This window comes from Rhineura floridana, chromosome 10 (assembly GCF_030035675.1).
Source record: "Rhineura floridana isolate rRhiFlo1 chromosome 10, rRhiFlo1.hap2, whole genome shotgun sequence".
Classification (NCBI taxonomy): Eukaryota; Metazoa; Chordata; class Lepidosauria; order Squamata; family Rhineuridae; genus Rhineura; species Rhineura floridana.
In genome coordinates this window covers 11,888,866-11,914,307 of record NC_084489.1, presented here as the reverse complement: position 1 = coordinate 11,914,307, position 25,442 = coordinate 11,888,866, and the positions used below count along the sequence as shown (strand labels likewise).

Sequence of the window (25,442 nt, the reverse complement as noted above, 5' to 3'; positions counted from 1 at the left end):
CTGCTATGACCCAGGCAATCAGTCCCCAAAAGTCTCGTTTCCAGTGTTCAAACTATAGAAGGTCGGGGTGAACCTCTGCTCACTTACCTTTTGTGGTCTCACCCCTCGTGACTGTTTTAAGAGGATAACAAAAGGACTGTAGTTTGACTAAAACTGAGGAGTTGAGAGACTTTGGATTTCATTAAGGATCCCCTTATCCTTTCCCCTATAATTTGTGAATTTTCCATTCAGGCTCTGATAGCAGCCCATCTTGGAGGAAATTGCCTGGGGGCAGGGGATGCAATGGGCTGAGGAAGGGGCAGCAGCTGTGTGTCACTTTTTACTTTAAATTACATCCTCATCCTAGGTTTAGATATGCCATGGCTCTGTCTGTTGCAGCTGTGTCGTTTGGGCTTGGAACTAAGCAAGCATGCAGGAAAAGGAAGCATATTTGGTATGGACTCAGTGAAAAAATGTGTTAGCGTATCCATTTATTGTGGAAGCAGAGGTTCATTATTTGTAGGAGACACCAGAGGAGGCCATAGCAACATTTCAGTACTTCCATTTGAACACAGAACTTCTCCACATTCATTTATTCCTGAGATTTTGATTCCTGTTTGCTTACTTACCCAATTGTGGAGTGAAGAAATCCAGTTGCTCCTGAAAATTGAGGCCAGTCAAGCTCATCGGAAAAAACCTCAAGAAGGTTGGAAAATGCTTTCTATAAAAGAAATGAACAAGTCTGGGTGGCTTTATTTATTTAGGTATTATTTGTACTTATAACCTGCCCATCACCAAGTGGTCCCAGGGCAGGTTACAAAAAGTTGCCTTCATACACTGAACATTAGCAATTAGTTTGATTACTCATTTCTTACTAGCTGATAATAGCAACAGGAAGTTCAAGCAGTTTAGATACAGTTAATAGGATACAGTTATAGGCCTTAATCAAAATGAATAATATGCATTGTCAATAATTATAGATCAGACACTAATTATAGATCAGATATGGAAAATAAAGATGCATGTATTTGGGTGGGTGGGGAGGAGGAATTAAAACTCCTTCCTTTGAGATTCCTTCCTGGAGATAAGTTAAGCCTTGAGTATAAGATGGCTGCTTTCCTGGCGGTGCTAGTCTAGACTCTATACTAGGGGTGGGGAACCATTTTGTCCTTATCTGGCCCCACCCCAACTTTGACAGGTGGGTGGAACAACCCAGATGTCAATCACATGACATAATTATGATATCAGATAATTGACATGTGGCTTCTCCCGCCCACTTGTCAAAGTCTGTCATGTAGCACTTCCCAAGCACCAGGCAATGGGGCTTTGGAACTGCATTGCAAGGGGCTTCGCTGGTTGTAACAGCACCCCCGGCTTCCATGGGTCCTGTATAGGGATGGGCAAGAATTCAGCTGAATTTGGATTTAGCACTGGATTTTTCAGTGGTCCACATAACCTCCATCTTTATGGAGCAATCCTGATTGCTTCAAACTGCAGTGGCTTTCTCTGACACTGGATTTCCCCCCTCAAATATTTCCTTGAATAAATTGTTCTTTTATTGATTTTACTTGCAGCGCAGCAGAGCACAGCAGAGCACAACAGTACAGCTCTTTCTCTCTGCCACCTCTTCTCCACTTGAATAATCCAAGCTCCAAGCAAGGAGGAAGCAAGCCAAAGCTCTAATACTTTATAATAGCACAGAAGGAGAAGGAGGACGCAAAGCCATTTTCCTTTCAAACTATTGACAATTCCTTTCAAAATATTGATAGTTTCTTTCAAAACATTTCTGGGGAGGAAAAAAATCAGACCAGTAAAAGCAAAGGATAGTGGACAAAGAACAAACGCAAATCGATATCGCCTGTTAGAGCGATGGAATACTTTGGAAGTGGCACCGGACGATGGGTCCCATCCCTAGTCCTGTGCCACAGGGCGGGAAGGGAGCTCCAAACTAGTCAAAGTGTACCCCTCAGTTTGCCCTTCCTTCCCGGTAAACTCCTGCTGCCACCAGGTGAAAGTTTATTTATCTACAAGGCTGCCTTTCACTAAACAGCCTAAAAATTCACTAGTGTCTCCTATAGAACACCTAAAGTAGTGTGGAACTTGGTTTAGACGTGGGGTGGTTTTCTAATAATAGCAACTACAAGGATTTGTGAATTAAGGCTAAACATTTACTAATAGGATAGAAAAATAGTTCTTAAGAAAAAGTCTTAACATAGGAACGGTTACAAGCCTATTCCCAACTGGAGCAAATAACGTCAAATAAATATAAGATTAAACACCACACCCTTTCCCTCCAGCTAAAACATTCCCTACCAATTTATGACCGTCCTGTGACGTTAGAACAGCACTTCTGTAGGCACTTGTTCTTTTCTCTGAGATCACACTTTGGTCTGAATACCAAATCAAGTCATGGGGCAGATATAGCCTGGGGCTGTGTGACTCCCGTGACTCCCAGTCAACAAGTTCAAAGAGGTTAGGATCTTAATCCCCAACTACTAATAGTGCCTATGTGCCATCCACCTCATCTTCCATGAATTTCCCACCTTCCAATTTGATCCCTAGTCAGGTCAGGTTTAACAAGTTAGCCTCAGAATCCCCAAATTAATCTACACAAATGCTTTTTATATAACAGAACATTTCCTTCACATAGCTTCAACTCTGCTTCCACAGAGTTTCCACTGAAATCTTTTTCACTGTGTTTGAGCAATGGTTTCTCTGTGCAACTAGAGCAGGCATGCTTCTCCTGCCCATCAGCAGATGAACTGCGGAAAGGCATATTGCTCCAGCAGAGAAACAATTGGTAGTTCACGTTACACTCCCAATTGTTCTTTTGTAGCCTTGTTGGTACCTGCCCCACATACGTTGTCAGGTATGGGGCAGGTGGCCATGGTTTAGGGAAAATGGCTTTGTGGGCCATATAAGGAGGCCTGAGTGGGCCAAATTTGGCCTGCAGGCTGGAGGTTCCTGTACCTTCTCTCTGCTCAGAGCTTGGAAAAGTTACTTTTTTGAACTACAACTCCCATCAGCCCCAGCCAGCATGGCCACTGGATTAGGCTGATGGGAGTTGGAGTTCAAAACAGTAACTATTCCAAGCTCTGTCTCTGCTATTCAGTAAGCTCACATGATGCTAGTTTCATCAGGAGAACAATAAGGCTTCTGTGGGGGCTGGGAGAACACGCAAGTATTGCCCTAGGAGAGCAGACGGCATAGTATCAGATGACTATGCCTGTGAGAATGCTCTGCCTTAGAAGAAGTGGTGCTTCTGCCATTGTTTAACTATCTGAGACACTGTGGGGTAAGCATTGGTAAACCTGCAGGTTAGTCCTGCTCTGAAGTAGTCTTAGGGTATGGCTTAGCATATGATAAATCAACTTTGCTGCAGCTAAGCAGATCCAAGACTGATCAGTGCTTAGATGGGAGACTGCCTGGCAGCCCTCTATTGACTGCCTGGAGTTCCATAATTGAAAGAATTGGGATATAAAAGTAACACATACATCAATACATAAATAAGTACTGTCTTTGGATATATTACTTCATTTAGTACAGTACTGAGCCTTGGCATCTAAGCTAGATTTCCAGGGCTAAACACAGTGACCAGATTTGGCTTGTGAGCCAGACATTTTATGACCACTACAGATTGAAAATTATCAGGGGATGGGAGGGGTTGGAGGCCTGAAATCAGAGCATGCAGACAGGTCTAAGCCTTGGAACCTAAACACTGCTTCAATCCAGAGCAAAATGCCATGTAATATGTTTGCATGTAGAGAAAAATGTTTGTGGAGAAGTTGGAAAATGTGAACACCCAAAATTTATTTAAAAAATGCTGACAGTCTAAAACGCTAGCTTGAACATGTCACTTTCATACTGTCATTACTGTCATTATCATGAGAATGGTTACCATATTTATTAGGCATGATCATCTCAATTATCACTGCCTCTGATTTATTATGTTCATCCCCTGGTCTGTCATCAGTGCGATTCCTATTATCATTTTTTCATAAAGCATTAACAAAGAAAAACAACAGCTAATCTAGAATATTTAAATCAGTTAAGGCTCTCCAAAAAGAAAATTAAAACTGCAAACAATGCTGATTGTAATTTGCCTGCTGCCCATAATTGAATACTAATTATTGGTACTGAATATTTGCTTTCAGAGTTGCAGTATTCTCTCCCACTTTCCCCTTGGAAGGTTTCAATATGCCACACATGTAGTTCCTTTCTTTTTCAGAAGAAAAACAATGGCACTTTTAAAGCCATCATGCGGGGGTAGGCAGAAGGTTGGTCTACTCGTAGATCTCTATATTGTAAATTGCTTTGGGATGCCTCATGGGAAGCAATTAATTAATAAATAAATGACCTCTAGGGTGAGTTGCTGTAGTTTGGCAACAGTTTCTAACTCCCAATTGTATAACAAAAAGTAAAATTGCAAGTAAAAAAAAGTTTGTGGAGAAGTAGTCTTGTGCTAATCCTTCAGTGTCCTTCACCTGTAAAATATTAATATCAATCAGTTGTCTTTGACCAGGTTTTGCATGGCTCTGTTGTCCAATGTTTGACTTTTGACAAAAGGAAGTTCAGAGCGGGAAAGCTTCCTGTACCTTCCTTTCCCCCGCAGCCACTTATAACCCTTAGAAAGCCTCTCTGGAGGGCCAGGTGGTACCTCCTGAATGATGTGAGATGGAATGCGGGGGAGATGACAGGATGAAATAGTAGAGATGAAAGGGGCCTACAGGGCCATCGAGTGCTACCCCCTGTTCAATGCGGGAATCCAAATTACAGCATACCAGACAGGTGGCTGTCCAGCTAACTCCTGAATGCCTCCAGCGTTGGAGAGCCCACCACCTCCCTAGGTAATTGGTTTCATTGTCGTACCACTCTAACAGTTAGGAAGTTTTTTCTGATGTTCAGCTGAAATCTGGCTTCCTGTAACTTGAGCCCATTATTCTATATCCTGCACTCTGGGGTGATCAAGAAGAGATCTCTCCTCTGTGTGACAACCTTTCAAGTACTTGAAGAGTGCTATCATATCTCCCCTCAGTCTTCTCTTCTCAAGGCTAGACATGCCCAGTTCTTTCAGTCTCTCCTCAAAGGGCTTTGTTTCCAGTCCCCTGATCATCCCTGTTGCCCTCCTCTGAACCTGTTCTAGTTTGTCTGCATCCTTCTTAAAGTGCAGTGTCCAGAAATGCAAAGCCATTGTACTTAGTAAACCAATAACTAAAATTATTGCCTTAAAATGCATCAATCAGAGCAAAGATTTAATTTTTTAAAGTATGTAAAAATTCAAAAGTGAAAACTAAAAATGTACAGTTTAAAAAGTTGAATTAAAATCTCAAAGTTGCGATGCATTTTCAGACAGACACACATGTACATCATGTGAGATTTGGCTTGGGATGCAGAGCTACAATAGTGTCTAATATTAAATGGCATTTTAATTTTTATTCCATGAATTTATATGCTGGTGTTTAAAACTATACAGCCACAAGAATGGCTGTATACTATAGCCAGCATAGAGTTTTCACATTCTGCAATGTTAAATTGAAAATACCACCCACGCCATTCTGATGGCTCCCATAAGTTCATTTCAAAATAAAACCTTACAAAACTGAACTCAGAAATGCTTGCTTAACAACCTTCTGAGTTTTCATGCTGATGCACAAAACAGTCAGAGACAATCACGAGTTCAAAGTGTAAAACAAGAGGAAAAAATTTCAGACCCCTGTTGGACTTTTTTCTGTCAGAGTTCTCATAATGTGTTGAAATTAATTAAAAATCAGCCATGTTCACAGAATACCTGTAATCCTAGTACTGACTTTGCCCCATACTCTGACTCTCATTTTCTGCAGTTTAAAAGTAAAAAAAAAAGCATGGCTTAATTAATTTAACATTGAAGTCTATTATAGTGTCCAACATGCTCAGTAAGAACTGTCAGTGTTCTAAAAGTCAGACTCACAGTTGTTTGGCTTGGCTTATCCGGGGGCCACACCCACACGATACCTTTATTTCCACTGTAAACTGTCATGGCTTCCCCAAAGAATCCTGGGAAGTGTAGTTTCTGAAGGGTGCTGAAAGATGTTAAGAGACTCCTATTCCCCTGACAGAGCTCCAGTGGCCAGAGTGGTTAAACAGTCAGCCCCTCTTCTGGGGATTGTAGCTCTGTGAGGGGAATAGGTCCTCTCTTAGCAACTCTCAGCACCCTTCACAAACTACACTTCCCAGGATTCTTTGGGGGAAGCCATGACTGTCTAAAGTGAAATAAAGGTCTGATGTGGATATGGCCAGGGACAGCTTTGGTTTAAATTTGGGTGGGAGACTACACATGTCTGCTGTACAATAAAAACGTAGGGGAAGCCCTGAAAAACAATGATACTGTTCACTATGTTTTCTTTTGGAAAGGAAAGGGGCTTTCCCTCTGCCCAGTTCCCGCCTACCCAACCTCCTTCCCTTTCCCCTCCCCCTTCTCCCTCTCCCCTCCCCCTTCCCTCCCCCTCCCCTTCTTCCCCTTCTCAACCTTTCCTCCCCTTCTCAACCCTTCCCCCACTCCCCACTCCCTGCCCCTCTTCCAAGTCAGTCTTACCTTTCCTAAGCATGATTGTACAGGAGTAAATCCCACTAAACTCAGAAAGCATGCAAATGATCAAATCTGTCCTCCCCTCCTCCTCCCTCCTAACTCCTACATTTTGCCTCTTCCCTCCCCATCCCCTTCCCCCCTTCCTCCTCTCTCCTGTCCCCTTCCCCCTCCTACTACATGGTCAGTTTTACCTATTCTAAACATGATTGCACGGGAGTAAATCCCATTGAACACAATAAGCATACAAATGATCAGACCTGCCTTTCCCCTCCCTCTCTCCTCTCCTTCCCCTCCTTCCCCTCTTCTCTCCCTTCCTCCTCCCTTCTTCCTCCCCTCCCCTCTTCCTTTTTCTCCCCTGCACACTTCAGCCCTCCCTCCCTCTTCTGCTCCTCTCCCATGGTCATTTTCACCTACCCTAAGCATGATTGCAGAGGAGTAAATCCCACTGAACTCAATAAGCATGCAAATGATCAATCCATTCTCAGCAAACCTGCACAGGATCCCGTTTCTTACCTCCCAGATTAAAAAGCAGAGAAATTCATTAATAGGCAAAAAAAACCCATTGAAGGTCAATAAAGTACCCATAGCTGATATTTCTGTCAAACTTTAAAAAGCAGGGAATGTGGGCAGCTATAGTGAATGCACCAGGGGAGCAGGAGACCTGACCTCCTCTCTGAGATATTGTACTGCCCTACAAATTTGTCAAAATGCAAACACAATTTGGGTTGTTCTTTCACAGTCCAATCCACTTCCTGTGTAGCTTGGAAGAATTTGGTAATGTGCCTCTGAGTATATGGTGAGTGGTGACAAAACCTGCAATGAGGACTGCATCTCCAAAGTTGAAGAATTACATCATTTACTATAGGAAACTTCATTAAAATTGCAAAATAAGTCAAACGTATTTAGTGACTGTCTGAACTATATCAACTGTCTTAATATTGTTGCTTCCTCCCTGCTAAGGATTTAGTTGAACACAGTCCATTATTTTTTGATGGTGCTTCTTGCTTTGGGGTTGTACGAACAATGAAAAGCAGGTTATAAATAATTTAAACAAACAAACATGGGAAGACCATCTACAGTCCTAATAAACTGCATGGATGAAAAAAGTTTCTGGTTTTTAACATCCCCATGATTATTACAGTGGTGGCTTCCTCAACAGAAACTGATGATTCTCAGAAAAATATAGATGCTCAATGTGTACCCTTTATAATGGAGGGGAGTTTCAATGGGCACCCTTAATAACAGAGAAGAATGTGAAGAACATGAATTATTATACAGCCAACTAGCACCAGTACAACAACCAACTGAAACTACATACCTTTGACATTTGTGATGCTGTCACCCATTCAGGAGGGATGTGAAAATGGGCCTCAGCTGAATCTCCCAAGATAATGACTCCTTTGGACTCTGTGCCTAAGGAAGGCATTTCATTATAATTTTAAAACTCAAGTTTCTCAAGTTGTATGGTGCACAAGGCATAACCACATTAAGAAAAACCACAAAACAATTTCAAGACACAAAGAGCAATCAAAACCATGATTTAGTTATTTATGCTCATTTCCAAACTTGGAACAAGATTTTCAACTTCATCTGCACTACAAATAACCTAACATAAATGGATACATCAATCAATTTTACAAAACGTGCATGCCAAATTAGACCAATCTTTATTAGGCATCCTTTAAGATTTGAATTGCTACTTTAAAGTGGACCCTGCTGGGTGCTACATAAATTTTTACTATCTGAGGTACTTTCAATAATAGTAAAATGTTTAGTGGAATCAGAGTATTGAGAGCATTGCTCTCAGTTTGGTCTACAGTAGGGCCCTGCTTTATGGCGCCTCGCTTTACAGGGATTCGCTAATGCGGCGGCTTTCAGTTAGGGAAAGTCCCCGCATTAAGGTGCTTGTTCCGTTTTTATTGCTGTTTTTTTCTATTGCGCGCCATTTTGACGTCATTTTCGTGTGACGCGTCCCATTATTGTCAAAGGGTTTCGCTTTACGGTGATTTCCGCTTTACGGCAGGGATCCGGAATGGAACCCACCGTATGAGCAGGGCCCTGCTGTATTAGGGTAAAATTACAAGCTTCTCATAAGCATTGGTTGCTCCATTGTGTCCAACCTTTAAAAACAGATGTTGCTGGATAATATATTATAATTCACTAATAGGCAAAAACCCTTGAGGTTTAAGAACGTACCAATACCCAACAGATATTTCTATCAAACCTCCTCTCTGAGGTATTGGACTGCCCTACAAATTTGTCAAAATGCAAACACAATTTGGCTTGGTTTTTCATAGTCCCACTTCCTGTATAGCTTGGAAGATGTTGGCAACATTCTTCTGAGCATATGGTGAGTGGTGACAACACCTGCCATCTCCAAAGATGGAGAATTACTTTTTTGTATGTTTGTTGGTGTTCTTCTTACTTTGCTTCTTTTCTGTGTTATTACTGTTTCTACAGACGATCTAACCTGGAATATTATATTTCTCTCATTATTTATTATTAATTTATTTGTTTGTTTCATTTATAGACCGCCCATAGCGAGTAGCTCTCTGGGCGGTGTACAAAAAGGTTAAAATACAGAATATCACAATAAAATCAACCTACCAACAGTGAACATAAGCAACAAACAAAAAATAAAAATTTAAAGTTATAACATAAACGTTTAAAATGCCTGGGAGCATAGCCAGGTCTTAACCTGGCACCGAAAAGATAGGAGCGTCGGCGCCAGGCGTACTTCTTCGGGGAGGCTGTTCCACAGTTCGGGGGCCACTACAGAAAAGGCCCTAGATCAAGTAACTGTCCTCCGGGCTTCCTGATGGGTTGGTACCCGGACGAGGGCCTTAGATGCTGAGCGAAGTGACCGGGTCGGTTCATAGCAGGAGAGGCGTTCCACAAGATATTGCGGTCCCACGCCGTGTAAGGCTTTATAGGTCAAAACCAGCACCTTGAATCTGGCTCGGAAACAAATGGGTAGCCAGTGCAAATGGGCCAGAACAGGTGTTATATGCGCTGACCGGCTGGTCCTCGTCAGCAGTCTGGCTGCTGCGTTTTGCACTAGCTGAAGCTTCTGAATCGTCTTCAAGGGCAGCCCTACGTAGAGCGCATTACAGTAATCCAACCTAGAAGTTACCAGAGCATGAACAACTGAGGCGAGGTCATCCCTGTCCAGATAGGGGCGTAGCTGGGCTACCAACCGAAGGTGGTAGAACGCATTCCTTGCCACTGAGGCCACTTGCGCCTCCAGAGACAAGGAAGGATCGAAAAGAACCCCCAGACTACGAACCTGTTCCTTCAAGGGGAGTGTAACCCCATCTAGAACAGGGTAAACATCCACGATCTGGGCAGGGAAGGCATTCACCAACAGTGTCTCAGTCTTGTCTGGATTGAGTCTCAGTTTATTAGCTCTCATCCAGTCCATTATCGCGGTCAGGCAGTGATTCAGCACATCCACAGACTCACCTGTAGAAGATGAAAAGGAGAAGTAGAGCTGCGTGTCATCAGCGTACTGGTGACAACGCACTCCAAAACTCCTGATGACGACACCCAGAGGCTGCATGTAGATGTTAAAAAGCATGGGGGACAAAACCGACCCCTGAGGGACTCCACAATGGAGAGTCCAAGGTGTCGAGCAATGTTCCCCAAGTACTACCTTCTGGCGATGATCCGCCAAGTAGGAGCAGAACCACTGCCAAGCAGTGCCTCCAACTCCCAACTCCGCGAGTCTCCCCAGAAGGATACCATGGTCAATGGTATCAAACGCCGCTGAGAGATCAAGGAGAATCAACAGAGTCACACTCCCTCTGTCCCTCTCCCGACAGAGGTCATCGTACAGGGCGACTTTCAGTGCCAAAACCAGGCCTAAAACCGGATTGAAACGGATCCAGATAATCGGTCTCATCCAAGAGCACCTGGAGCTGACCGGCGACCACCCGCTCCAGAACCTTGCCCCAAAAGGGGACATTCGCCACTGGTCTATAATTGTTCAAGTTATCTGGGTCTAAGGAAGGTTTCTTTAAAAGAGGTCTCACTACTGCCTCCTTGAGGCTACTAGGGACTACTCCCTCACTCAAGGAGGCATTTATCACTTCCTTGGCCCAGCCGGTGGTACTAGTCCTGCTAGCCTTCACTAGCCAAGATGGACAAGGATCTAGAGCAGACGTGGTCGCCCGCACCATTCCAAGCACCTTGTCCACTTCCTTATTCATCCTAGAAATGTGTCTAATTCATTTTTATTAATTTCAAAGCCTTTTTATTGGTCAATGTCATATGATGGTGAAGACAGCCATTTATGTTTCAAACTGGAGGTTATGCTCCGTTTCTATTTTGGGTGCATTAACAGTTGAATCTGAAACTGCAATTTGATGTAAAATCAGACTGATTACAATATGCCGCTACTTAAGCAATAACTCTAGCTGTTGGAAAAAACAAACTTGGCCTGCCCAAGATGTATGTTTTCAGCCTGCTATGCTTAAACTACTCCACTGAAGGAAAGGTGGGCATGGTCCATTAAAAACATAGAGCACACCTAGAATTTTGCTGGAATATATTTCACCTCCCACTGTTTTATCTTGTGCAAACTGAGACACTCCTCATGTCCACTAGAAACTATTCTGCAGAAGTCAGTGCCATTATTCCACAATTGTTTTTGGAGCTTTTCTTTAGTGTTGCAAAGTGTTGCTGTACTTCACATATTCACAGAAACAGAAGCAAAAGAAAATGATTTACTAGAGAAAACTTCACTAAAATTGCAAAGTAAAAGAAACATATTTAAAGTGACTATCTGAACTATATCAAGTGTTTTAATATTGTTGCTTTCTCCCTGCTTAAACAAGATCAGCACAGCACATCTTGTTTCTGTTATTTGGGCTGATTGCTGGTGTTGCCACCACTCACCATATGCTCAGAGGCTCATGTTACCAAATTCTTCCAAGCTACACAGAAAGTGGATTGGACTGTGAGAGACCAACCCAAAGTGTGTTTGCATTTTGACAAATTTGTAGGGCAGTAAAATATCTCAGAGAGGAGTTCAGGTCTCCTGCTCCCCTGGTGCATTCACTATAGCTGCCCAATTTCCCTGCCTTTTAAAGTTTGTTAGAAATATCTGTGGGCTATAGGTACGTTCTTACACTGCAAGGTTTTTGCTTATTTGTGAATTTCTCTGCTTTTTGATCCAGGAGGTAAGAAATGGGATCCTGTGCAAGTTTGCTGAGAATGGATTGAACATTTGCATGCTTATTTACTCCCCAGAAATCATGCTTAGGATAGGTGAAACTGACAGGAGGGGAGCAGGAGGGCAGGTTTGATCATTTGCATTTTTATTGAGTTCAGTGACATTTACTTGGTGCAATCATGCTTACGATAGGTAAAACTGACCATTGGGAGGAAAGCCTGGAGTGGCCAGGGGAGAAGGAAGAGGGGAGGGGAGGAAAAAGGGAGGAGAAAGGGAGAGAAGGGAAGGAGGGGAAAGGCAGGTCTGATCATTTGCATGCTTATTGAGTTCAGTGGAATCTACTCTCATGCAATCATGCTTTAGGTAAAACTGACCATGGGGGGAGGGGAGAGTAGAGGGAAGGTGGAGATTGGAAGGGGAGGGGTGAAGGAAGGGGGAGGGGAGGGGCAAAAGGGAGGTGATGGGAGGGAGGAGGAACAGGGGAGGGCAGGTTTGATCATTTGCATGCTTATTGAGTTCAGTGGGATTTAGTCCTGTGCAATCATGCTTAGGATAGGTGTAACTAATCTGGGGAGGGGCAGGGAGGGGAGGAGGAGAGAAGGAGGACAGGAAGGGAAGGAGGAAAGAGGAGGAGAGAAGATTGGGTGGGTTGGTGGGCACTGGTTAGAGGGGAAGCCCCTTTGCTTTCCAAAACATTCTGAACAGTATCATTCTTTTCCAGCATTTTCCCCACCTTTTTATTCTACAGCAGGCACCTGTAGTCTCCCACCCAAATTTAAACCAAAGCTGTCATTGGTCACACCAGACCTTTATTTCACTTTAGATGGCTATGGCTTCTCCCAAAGAATCCTGGGCAGTGTAGTTAATGAAGGGTGCTGAGAGTTGCCAGGAGATGCCCTGTTCCTCTCACAGAGCTTCAATCTGAGCAGGTGACTGTTAAACCACTCTGGCCACTGGAGTTCAGTCAGGGGAATAAGAGTCTCCTCTCAGCACCCTTCACAAACTAACCAGGATTCTTTGGGGTAAGCCATGACTGTCTAAAGTGAAATAAAGGTCTGGTGTGGGTGTGGTCCGATTAGGCAAGCCCAGCAGCTGTGAGTCTGGCTTTTAGAACACTGACAGTTGGTTCTTACTAAGCATGCCCAGCTTTATCATTGACTTCAATGTTAAATTTGTTAAAATTAATTAAAAATCAGCCAGGCATTTTTTTAAACTTTTAAACTGCAGAAGATGAAGGTCGGAGTATGGGGCAAGGTCAGTAATAGAATTACAGGTGCTCTGTGAACATGGCTGATTTTTAATTAATTTCGACAGATTATGAGAACTCTGACAGAAAAAAAGTCCAAAAGGGATCTGTTTTCTTTCTCTTTTTTTACACTTTGAACTCTTGATTCTCTCTGACTGTTTTGTGTATCACCATGAAAATTTAGGGGGTTGATAAGCAAGCATTTCTGAGTTGAGGATTATAAGTTTTATAAGGTTTTGAAATGAGCTTATGGGAAGCATCAGAATGGCATGGGGATATTTTCAATTTAACATAGCTGAATGCGAAAAATCCATGCTGACTATAGTATACAGCCACTCTTGTGGCTGTATAATTTCAGGGCACATAAAAAACAAATGCATACATGTGGGTCAGTCCATAAAGAAAAGACAGGAGACAGGTAGGTGGGGCCGCGAGTGCGTGTGTGCGTGCGTGCATGCATGCATGCGTGCATGCACATGCTGGGGCCCAGGGCAAGCAGGTGCCCAAGGGCCCCAGCCTGCCTGGGTCTGGCCCTGGTCCTAATAAAGGCATTGCCCAAATTTGAGTTGTGGAGTTCTGTCATAAACCAGATCTAACAAACAGCACCTGAGGGGGGTTTGAACTATTATCTACTAATGGTTCCATACTGTTATATGACTCACTTGAACAAACAAGAGATGGGTAAAGAGCTGATTTGCATGACATGGTAAGTGAAACTATTGCCTAGTAAGACTGAGCATCAGGAGCTTAGCTCCTCCTCATCCTTTTTGCTAAACTGCAACAAGAGGTAAGCCAAGACTTGGCTAAGTTTGTCATTCAAACCAGGACTTGTGGTTATGCTCTCTCCTCACCAGCCTCAAACTGTAACCAAGATTTCTTATCGGCTACAGATGATGGTAAAAGGAGGAGAGAGCTTGACCACGACCCCAGGTTCAGACGACACACTAAGTCAAACACTGGCTTAGCTCAGCACTGCACGGCAGTAAAAGGGTCAGCGGAGGAGCAAAGTGGCTGTGAGCACCTCTCCAGAAGTCCATACGTTCTCACTGTGCTATAGTTTGGCTTACTGTGTTGTGCAAAACAGCTCAAAGAGACTGGCTTTTAAAATCAGGGACAAATATCACCTCCACTCCACTCTTAACTACTAACTTGCCTTGTGTTTGCCATGCATCTACCAAACATTAGTGGTGGCACAAAAGAGATGTTGTGGCAGTTTCACATTAGTTTGATTCCAGGGTGATTTCAATCAAGTGCAAGTACCATCATTGGATGAATTTGTGTCGCTGAGGGAGTGTGTAGTTTTGTGCTCCACTGTGGACCAATCTATATGTTGCCTAATAATAATAATAGCTCAGCTTGTATGTTTATGTGATTCAAGGTTTATATGATACCTTTTAAAAATAAACCTCATTTATAAAAGGGAAATTGTTCTGTGGTACAGAGTTGGAGAAACTGTGACACCAATGGCATGAGCCACTCAACAGCTGCCTTCTGCTTCCTATGAGTAGAACCCATTTTCCCTGAGCTTGGCCTTGGAAAGGAATCAGCACATGTGACAACATGATGATTGCACTTCCAGCTCATAGTATATTTATGCATGCCCTTTCTTTTTCATAATGCATTTTAGAAAACTTTTTAAAATGAATAATGCCGTTTGTAACAATGCAATCGCTATGACTATTTTCTCAGCTATTTTTTTTAAAAAAATTAAGGAAATTACCGTTGCAAAATTTCTGCTCGTAGGGGATGCCATCTTTTGGATTAACACCCTGGGAGAGGAGAAAAGAAAATGAATTTGTGGATCTGAACACACACACATAAAGGTGGCATGAAGTGACATTAATTAATCTCTGCACTTTCACCTTTTCCTTTAAGAGTTGTACCAAAAACACAACAAAATACAATCTAATTTTTTAGAAGACTTTAAGTTGCAGTGGCAATAATGGGGACCCACCCAGGTGCAGATCATTCCATAATGGTGGGAGTGGACATTGATGCTCCTTGCTATCATGCATATAAGGCACAGCACACACATGCTATATGTAGTCCCATACATCTAGAGGCTAAATGAATATGATCCCCCTCATTAAAAGGGGAGATTGTTTCTGACAAAGAGAAGTAATCGATGTGGCTTACATATAAGAATATAAGTAACCAAAATATAAGCAACCAAATTAAAACCCCAATAATAAAATGAATTATATCATAATAAACACAATTAACAGCATCTCAAGAATTGAGAATACCCACTTAGATCTCAGACATTTTTTTTCTTCTAATAGCAAAACCTAATGTCTTTTCACAAGCCCTTTTGAAATTCCCTTCATTTTCTTAAGTGGTTTGCCGTGTGTCATGGAGAACTGATGTTTGACAAGCCACAGCACCTTTGGAAAAATGGAATCAGTTATGTGATTCTTGGTTCTTAGACCCATAATTTTTTGTTAAAAACGTGTTTACTCTTATCCTATTGTTTTTTGCTTTATGAAAGGTGCTGTCACACATTCTGCATGGTACCCTATGGACATGAGTTTTGAAATTAGGATTATTTGTTTAAGCCTATATCACTATCCAAAAGAGTTAGTAGTTGGAGCAACATTTACACTATATTTTTTGTGGTAAGATTGGTCCAGCATTGCTCCAAGGTAGGTAATAGTTGTGGAGCTATTAATGATGTTGTCATTCTTAACTTGGGGAACTCTACTTTTTCAAGAACCCATGAAGTAAAACCTCCCCTAGGCTGATTCCAAAGTAGCAATTGTCAGAAGGAAATATCATGATATAACATCCAGCCACTTACCCATATTCCATTACAGTTAGAGTCCTTCTCTGCATCCCAGTTATCAGGGCTACAATAGAAAGGGAATTAAAACAACATTTCAGAAATTGATTGCCATAATATTTCAGAAACTGATTAAGGTCACATCCACACCATACATTTAAAGCACATTGCTTCCCTCACATTTATTTATTTATTTTATTTATCCTGGGAACTGTATTTTACCCTTCACAGAGCTACAATCCCCAGCACCCTTAACAAACTACAGTTCCCAAGATTCTTTGGGGGAAGCCATGCGCTTTAAATGTGAATTAAATATGCTCTAAGTGTATGGTGTTGGCGTGATCTAAGAAAACAACACAAAACAAAACTGAAGAGAAATATAAATTTTATTGTAAAAGTATATTGAAAGTCAATATGGCATATTATGTGTGTATGTGTGATACCCCTACTGGAAGAAATGGTGGGATATAAATCTAATAAATAAATAAATAAGATAATGTGTTGTATTGCATTGTACATATTTTACAATATATAGTACATGCCGTAAAAGTATGGTGTGGTGTAATGGTGTTGGAAGAGGGCCAAGGAGTTCAATTTCCCACTCAGCCAATAAAGCTCACTGGGTGAACTACTGAATCACAGGGTTGTTATGAGGAATAAATGGGGAGGGGGTGTTGTATGCTGCCTTAAGCTCCTTTGAGGAAAGCTGGGATATAAATGTAAGAAATAATACATACTGTAAATATATTTCTTTGATATTATGCAGAACATAGGAACCAGCACTCCTGCTAGCACTCTCCTGATCTGAAAGACCAGGGTGTACTTGGCTATAAGGCTGAAAGATCCACTCATTTTCCTATGACTAGATAGTACTGGCATTTTTAAATCCTAGCAGTGTTAAGGGGTCATATACACAGTAATCTCAATACAGCAATTTGCTAAGAGCATTGAGTCTCTGATACGCACCCACACTCCCCCTGAAGGAAGAGGTATGTAGTCTGGGAGTGCTTCTAGACCCATCTCTGTCATTTGAGGCTCAAGTGGCTTCAGTGCCAAGGAGTGCCTGTTTCCAGCTATGGCTAGTTCACCAGCTAGAGCTGTTCCTCCATCAGGCTAGTCTGCCCACAGTTATTCATGTTCTAGTAACTTTGTGTCTTGTCTACTGCAAGGCACTCTACCTAGGGCTTACTTGAAAAAGGTCTGGAAAGTACAGCTAGCCCAGAATGCTGCCACCAGAGTACCGAGTGGCACTTTGGTGTGCAGTCATGTAACAGCTATTTTGCAGGTTCTGCACTGGCTGCCTATATGTTACCAGGGTCAATTTAAGGTGCTGATGCGAATGTAAAAAAGCCCTGAATAACTTGGAACCTAGGTATCTATTGGAATGCCTCTACCTTTATCAGCCTGTCCAGGCCTTGACATCAGCTGAGGGGGCTCTTCTTGTTCTTTCAGTAGCAATGGTTGTGCATTGAATGAGGACTTGGGGAAACAGAGCTTGGAAAAGTTACTTTTTTAAACTACAGCTCCCATCAGCCCCACCCAGCATGGCCACTGGATTGGACTGATGGGAGTTGTAGTTCAAAAAAGTAACTTTTCCAAGCTCTGTATTCTCAGCAGTCACACCCTGGCTGCATCCATAGTGAGCTTCCATCACCTAGTCAAAACTTATTTGTATGCCTAGGCTTATAGTGGATAGGAGTAAGCTCACTCTAGATCATGGGAAGTCTGCCTACCCATCCAAGCTATTGAGATAACTGAAGTTATACTGTTAAATATTAAACACTTTTCAGGGTTTAATCCTCTCAAAATATGATTTGTTTTTAAATGAAAGGACTGTTCTAAGAAGAGAGAAGAGATGAAATCATCCAAATTTACCGTCTCCCTGGATGCACAGAGGCCTGCCTGTCATCACAGTCTCTCCCTCTCCAGTGATATCCTCTCAAGGTCTAACCAGGAAGACAAGTGAGGAAAAAGTGTAGCACTGTGATTTTTTATCCTTTCCAGCCATTAAACATCTAAAATAAAAAATCTAACTACAGGAGAGGACCCCTCCCCCTGGCAAATCAACCATCTCCCTCCCAGCTCTCTTAAAAAAAAAAGGCAATGTAACTTCATGGTCAAATCTCCAGAAGGAATATACAGTAAAATGAATAAATATTTTTCTTCATCATACAGGAAACAGTATTTCAAAATAATATACAATACCCCACCGTACTGGTTTGCTTTTTCATGAAGGAAAGGGTCTTATAGATGCTAGAAGGTACTCTTATAATAAACTTGTTGCTATCATATGGTTTTACTTACTGGGAAAGTACTAAATTTATCTCCATCAAAGTCTTCGTAAGGTAACTTACTATGGATAAAACTGGAGGGATAAACACAACATACATGAACGTATTTTTTTTCTTTTTTGGAAGAAGTGCTGTACTGTACAGAGAAAAGTTCAGTTTATCACTTCTACACTATTTGTACTCAAGTAGAAACACCTCTACTACCTGGGAAATCATCATAAACGAAATGGAAATAATAACTGGATACAGATTACCACTTCCCAGTAATTTTATAATTTAGTTTTGACAAGGACTTAGTTCTGTTGGAAGATTGGGAAATGGTGATCCATTTGCTCACTGTTGCTAGAATAACAATCTCTGCTAATAGAAACAAAGCAAAAACCTCTAAAATTGATGAATTGCTTTTTAAAATCTGGGACATACTATAATAAAAAAGTTGACATCTTTTGTTAATGTTAGAGAAGGAAAAGCTGTAGACAATTCCTTTGTAGAAAAACGGTCCTTAATTCATTGCCTATTGGACTAATAAAACACGAGATGGAACTCAATCATATGTTTTACTCAATTCAATCTAGCCATGAACATCAGAATATCAAGAATTGCAGTTACACAATAATTTGAAACATGATCTAATGCATAAATATATGTGAACTTTGGCACCAGTCCTGGCAGTAGCCATATGTGTCCCCTGACCTCATTATATGTAGCCCAATGCCTCCTGAAATTGCTTCATTGTTCCATCCCATCTTTTCTGTTCATTTTCTCCATATTGTTCTTGGCTTTTGAAAGTGTTCCCCCCTCCTTCTGTGTAGTTTCAGAACAACTGGAATGCACAGTATTTTATTGGATTAAAACTAAATTGACTTTTTAAAAATAAACCTTTTTCCTGGTTATATGGTTTGGTGGAAAGAAGTTCCTCCCCCACCATCTGTCTAAGAAGAAACTGGTTGGCTTCAGCTATATAGGTATAAGCGTGTGTGCATAGCACACTAAAGTTAGAAAGGAATTACTTTCCCTTACTTTCCAGAACAGTGGCTATATTCATCTGTTGTAACAAAAAAATCCTCTGTATATTTATTTGAGGGTAACCCTGTCAAACCTAGTGGAGCTTACATCTGAGTAGGCCTACACAGGATTGGAAATTCTCATCTGAGGTAGCCATGGTGAACTTCATTCTGGATAATGCAATCAGGGTGGACTTTATTCTGGATAATACTTTTGTTTCTGGATCAACATCTCTTTGGCTTTGGCTCCACCCACAACTGTATTGTAGTGGTTCCGTTCCTTCCTTTCTGATAGGCACCAAAGAGTAGCATTGGGGGATGAGGTTTCGGATCCTTGGCCTCTCACTTGTGGGGTGCCACAGGGTTCCATCCTCTCCCCGATGCTATTTAACATCTATATAAAGCCGCTGGGGACTATCATCAGGAGATATGGGCTGCAGTGTCACCAATATGCGGATGACACACAGCTCTATCTCTCATTTAAATCTTCACCGAGGTTGGCTGTAGAAATCCTATCCAAGTGCCTGGAATCGGTGAGTGGCTGGATGGGAAGGAATAAGCTGAAGCTGAACCCTGACAAAACTGAGGTACTGTTTGTGGGAGACAAGGGAAGGTTAGGGAATTTGGACCTGGTGCTCAATGGGGTACAATTGCCCCTGAAAGACCAGGACCATAGCCTCGGGGTCATTCTTGACTCCCAACTGTCCATGGAAGCTCAAGTTTCAGCTGTGAGCTGGGCAGCACTGTATCAACTCCATCTGATACGGAGGCTACGCCCCTACCTTCCCAATCATCTGCTCCCATTGGTGGTACATGCCCTGGTCTCCTCTCGCCTAGACTACTGTAATGCATTCTATGTGGGGCTACCCTTGAAAATGGTCCGGAAGCTGCAACTGGTACAGAACACAGCGGCGCACCTGATTAAAGGCAGCCGCCGCCGAGATCATATCACTCCAGTGCTAAAAGAGTTGCACTGGTTACCAGTTGCTTACCGGGCCCAATTCAAGGTGTTGGTTTTGACCTTTAAATCCCTACATGGTTTCGCCCCAGTCTATCTAAAGGAGCACCTCCAGCATCATCAGCTATGCCGCCGAACAAGATCGGCCTCAAAAGACCTTCTCTCCATCCCATCAGTCAAAACAGCCAAACTGGTGAGGACTAGAGAGAGGGCTTTTTCAGTTGTGGCCCCCACCCTGTGGAACTCCCTCCCAAATGATCTCTGCCATGCCCTTTCCATGGTGAGTTTCCACCAGGCCTTGAAGACCTGGCTCTTCAGGCAGGCTTTTGGGGTGGGCTAGATTTTATCTTCATTGTTTTTAGATTTTTCATGTCTAGGTATCGTATGCCTATTTTGTACGTCGCCCAGAGTGGCTGGACAGCCAGCCAGATGGACGACTAATAAATTCAATAAATAAATAAATGTGACTCCTGACAGATTAGCCCCCAAGAGAATGCCACCCTCAACATAAAAAGGGTTGCCCATTCCTGCTATAAGGTAACCATTCATTTTCTTTAACTCACACAATATTTATTGCATCCATCCTTGATAAGTAAATTGATCTGTCAGTGCTGGCATTAGCATATTTGATATACCTGGAGACTGTGATGTCTCAAAAAAAAAATGACATTGCATAGATCTTGTAGGAATATTACAGTGGCATTTTCAAGAAGTACCAGCACACATATTCCAAGGGCTCTTGTGGAATGGCAGTATCTTCCCATGACACTAACATAATCAAGCAGATGATATCCCCATTCTCAGATAATGGAAGAAGGCAGGGCTACCTTACTGTTAAGATGGGTGAGGATTTTGATTCAGTTCTTATTTCAAGCCAAATTTATCAAATTCACAATTTCCAAAACAATATGAGAACCAAAACACAGCCATCCTTCGAAATTCACATTTATTAGAATGCAGTTTGCCAACTAAGCAACATTTACAAAAATGCATACATTAGGGGAAAGTGTGCATAAAAATGAATACATTAGTGAAAATAACATGCAAAAAAGGCACGAAATGATGAGAAATGGCTTGCAAAAATGTGCACCTTTGTCAAAACTATCTACAAAAATGTGTTTATTTGGAGAAATTCGCACTAAAATGGTGGAGAATTTTTATGAGGATTTTTTTTTTAAAAAAATACATCGCTGTAGAAATGTAGAGAACTGAATTTAACATTGGAAAAATTAGAAACTGACAGAACTGAAATAGACAGATCTTTCCATCCCTACTTACTGTAGGCAGAAAGCAATGCTGTTTGAGAAGTGTATCTTTTTTAAAAAAAATTATAGATCTCTCTCTCTCTGTGCAACCGTGTGTGTGTGTGTGTAGGATGCTAGAACATATCAGCACCCAAGAAAACATATGAATGAGCAAACAGGATAAACTACCCAAGTATACAAAATGACACAACCAGACAGGCAAGGTAGTAGCTTATGACTGGAATAGATAAATTTGGTTTCTCGGTTTCTCGTTTTTCTAGTCTTCAGTTATTCACATTTCTGCATCAGTTTGAGATTTTTTTAAGTCCTCATGAAAACCAGCAGTTTAGTGCAAATTTCTCCTAATATGCATATTTTTGTATGCAGTTTTCCTTATACCATTTTGCAAGCAATTAATATGATGCATTTTTGTGTTATTTTCATTAATGAATGCATTTTTATGGACACATTCCCCTAATATACACATTTTTGGTTAGAGAAGTGCATCACAAAATTTGGAGAAATGTAAATTTTGAAGGGTAGCTGTGTCTCAGTTTGCATGTTGTTGTAGAAAGTAAATATTAGGTTTGCATTAAAAACAGAATCAAACCACATTTCCCACCTCCCCCTTCTTATGACAGGCTCTCTACAATCATGGCTCAGTGATCCTCAGGCAACCACTATTACCACAGCAAAACACAGGGGATATTCACACAGGCTAACTGAACTGGAGCCAAACACATTTAAGTCCACAGTCCTAAACCCAATGGGGCAACTTCTCAATCATGTTAGGATCAGGCTATTCATTGCACAGGCTTCAAAGGGCAGGATTTGCTTAAATCTCTCTCACTAAAAATAACAGACTAGGAAATGAACACTGACAGTGCCACCCTGTATGTACCTAGTCAGTGGGGCTTGCTCTCAGGTAAATGGCCACAGGAATGCAGTCTAGTCCATGGGAGGGGGGAAGTGCACACAGATTTAAAAACAAGCAGTCAGCTGAGCAAGAGGACTTTATTCAAGATTGTTTAGCTAACTAACACAGAAAACAGAACTTGGAAAGGTAACCACCGTCTTTCAGTTTAATGACCTTCTCAATGAATGACACCTAAGCAGATGGTTGGGAAGTGATTTGAACAAATAGTTATCATATATAGTACTGCACGTATTTGGCCTCTTTGTCATACTGCATTGTGATAGACATGGAATCCATTATTTGTCTTTGGCCTTGCCTCCTTGAGCAAAACAGCCCTGTCCATGCCTTCTGCTATGGCCCCAACCATGGCCACTGCCAAAGCCTCCAAAAAAGCCCCCCCCCAGCAGCTCCTTCACCATCTCCAGCTCCTCCTGCCCCTCCCGCAGCATTGGCATCATCTGCCATAAGCAATGCTGGGTTTTTTTTTAGCACCTTTTACACATTGAAAGTCATTTTGTTACTTTAGGTACATAAAATGGTTTGCCATTAAATTATCATGTTTGGTATATTAAAAGTGCAGTTTATTTAGACAATAATTACAATTTTAATTTACTTTTTTTTTAAAAAAAGTGTTGTTACAAATGTAGCTACAAGCTGCTGAACTGTTAGGAACTAAGCACTTTTTTGTTTTGCCAGTTTATGAGGAACAGGCAAAACAAAAACAGGAGAAACCATCAACATGGTTGAAAATTATTACATATTCTAGAAATTATTATGTCTCCTCTAGTCCTCCACAGTGCCAAGCAGTACTCATTTCCATAAAAAGAGCTGAGAGAAAGAGGGAAGGAAACCAATACTCATTGAATACCACATGAAATTTAATCAGTCTTTTTTTCTTGAGCTATCACTATCAGTTTCTGATTCTTCATATCTGTCATATTCATCATGGACTTCTAAAAATTGAAGGTTTGCCCAGATTGAAACATGCTTCTATACTCTTTCATATGCCATACTCCAACATCTTTCAATTTTTCCAATTTTTTGGAAAAAAACAACAAGAGGCTTTGGAAAAATACAGGGGGGGGGAAGTCTCCCTCCCCCTGAATTTCTCCAGTTTTATTCCAGGCTTTCACATCTCTATGCCTACCAAACTATGTGTTTGTGATAAATGTGGGTGGGGAGGACATGTCTTGCCACCAGGCTGTGTAGCAGCGTCGTGGGCGAGGGAGATGGGAAGGAATGGCATTGCATCCCACCAGGTTGTGTAGTGAACAGGTAAGCAGCAGTCATCTTCTCGGTCCACACTTGACCTGGAGAGCACTCTGACCCAAAGACAAGCTACCAAAGCAAAGAAGGCCCTGGACAAGTGGCTTCTGTGGCCAGTGGAAGATGCTATTGGCCACAGAAGCTGCTGCCATGCTTGGTACTGCAGGTGAGCTGGGACTCAGAAGAAGAGTTGCAGAAAGGAGAAAAGAAACGGAATATGGGGAGAGACGAGGGAAAGGGGCCAGAGCTCTCTGATCCCTACCTGCCTGGTAAAATTGCTGGACACTGAGGGGAAAAATGCAGCATGCAAAGTGAACTCCCTGAGCAATATATTTATCTTCTGCAGTAAACTAAAATACATATTAATGGAAAGCATAAAGTGATTTAAAGATAATCCCCGCCAAAAGCAATAATACATACGATTGAATGTTCTCACACAGGTGCTTCATGAAAGGAAGTGAGCATATGCCTGATAACCTATGAACATTCTTCTAGGAGAAAATAGATTATTAGATTATTAGCTCACATGACTTACACATCTGCTTCTTCACACAAATGTTTAAAACCACCTTGACCATTGGGGTACACATGACTGAGACTTCAGCTTGACAAATACAAACATTCACATTCAAAAACATCATCCCCCTTAAAAGATTAATAGAGAGGAGAAAAATACATTTTCCTTGTGGAAAATGTGGTCAGTGAACCAAGAGTCTTTGATATTAATCATGTGATTTTAATAAATAGAGTGGATTTCATCTTATATATGAAAATAATAAATTCATTCTAATACTCTGTGAAAATTCTTGTCTTGGATATAGAAGACATCAACTACTCTCACACTATGAGGATTTTTTTATGGTGTGTGTGTGTGCATGCATATCATAAATCTTTATCAATATCAGTCATTTGGACACATATCCTCAAACTAATTCATGGTACATCCACTCAATTCTCTCATTTCAATGTCTAGGGCCATTGTGATAAGCTTCAGGCTAGAACCATATAATTTCTCCTATTAAAAGAATAATGGCTTTTCATCCATTGCTGTATTTCACCATGTTGGAGTGCATGAGAACAGGGAAGCGTGGGAGAACTGTGAACTATTCATTTTGCATTAGAGTTCCCTATGAAAAATGAAACAGGTATATTTGCCCTGATAATCTGACAGAGGAATGAACACAACTGCTTGATTGGGAGCTCCAGACAACACACTGAGATAACCATGCCTGCAAACGAAGCAGAGACTTCTCATTTGGCTTATGTATTCTCTTTCCATGGCATGAACCACAAAAGTCATGAAGAAATCAATCCTAGGTGCTCAACTACCATACCAAAATATGTAACTCGTTTTTTAAAATTCATTTGCCGTCCCTTCCACTATTATAGGGCAGAACATTTTGAGACATGCGCCAGGGCCAAAAGATTATTGCATTTTCAAGTCTGCATGATTTTTAAAAAGTAATTTATAAAAGGACAAATTTTAAAAGCCCTCTCGGTGGCCATAGTTTTTTGGAACCCTAACACGTGAGGTGTCAGCTGTGATCTTAGCTTTTCAGCTTCAGACTGAGCCATGACATGCTGGATTCGTGAGAATCCTTCAAAGTTAACACAACTCAGGCAGGAAGGCAAGCGAGGATGGAAAGTGGGTGGGGGAGAAGCTCATACTTCCACTCACTGATAAACGTATGTCTAAACCTATCTGTAGCATTTCTCTTTTTGACTTATAATTTTTAAGTAGATTCAAATTGCAATAACATCAAATGCATTTTTTGACAGATGCCCCCGGCTTGTCCCACATCCTATGGTGCCATTGGACCAGGACTTTGAGGCAGTGGCCCAGGGCCACTACACAGCAAAATGAGCAGGAGGGCCCTCAAACACAGCAGACTGGTGTGCCACATTTTGAAGTAAGGGGAATAATATATATTACCAAATACCTTCTAAACAGGACTCCCTGTAAGACCACAAGGTCCAAGTTTAAAATTACTTAACTGTGCCGCTGCTTACACATTGCACTG

The 25,442-nt window shown here is 41.6% G+C and overlaps 1 protein-coding gene across 5 annotated transcripts in view; it reads right to left on the bottom strand.

Moving 5' to 3' along the window:
- Positions 1-25,442, bottom strand: part of AOAH (acyloxyacyl hydrolase) — a 152,010-nt gene that overhangs the window by 34,316 nt on the left and 92,252 nt on the right. For 4 of the 5 annotated variants that reach the window (XM_061585980.1, XM_061585981.1, XM_061585977.1 and 1 more), the window contains 7 exons: positions 23,842-23,912; positions 18,047-18,107; positions 17,618-17,688; positions 15,761-15,809; positions 14,684-14,732; positions 7,863-7,957; positions 609-700 (listed from right to left, as the gene is read on the bottom strand). In XM_061585980.1, coding sequence (XP_061441964.1) covers positions 609-700; positions 7,863-7,957; positions 14,684-14,732; positions 15,761-15,809; positions 17,618-17,688; positions 18,047-18,107; positions 23,842-23,912 — 488 coding nt within the window. The remainder of the gene's footprint in view (positions 1-608; positions 701-7,862; positions 7,958-14,683; positions 14,733-15,760; positions 15,810-17,617; positions 17,689-18,046; positions 18,108-23,841; positions 23,913-25,442) is intronic. The other variant, XM_061585978.1, reaches the window with a different exon arrangement.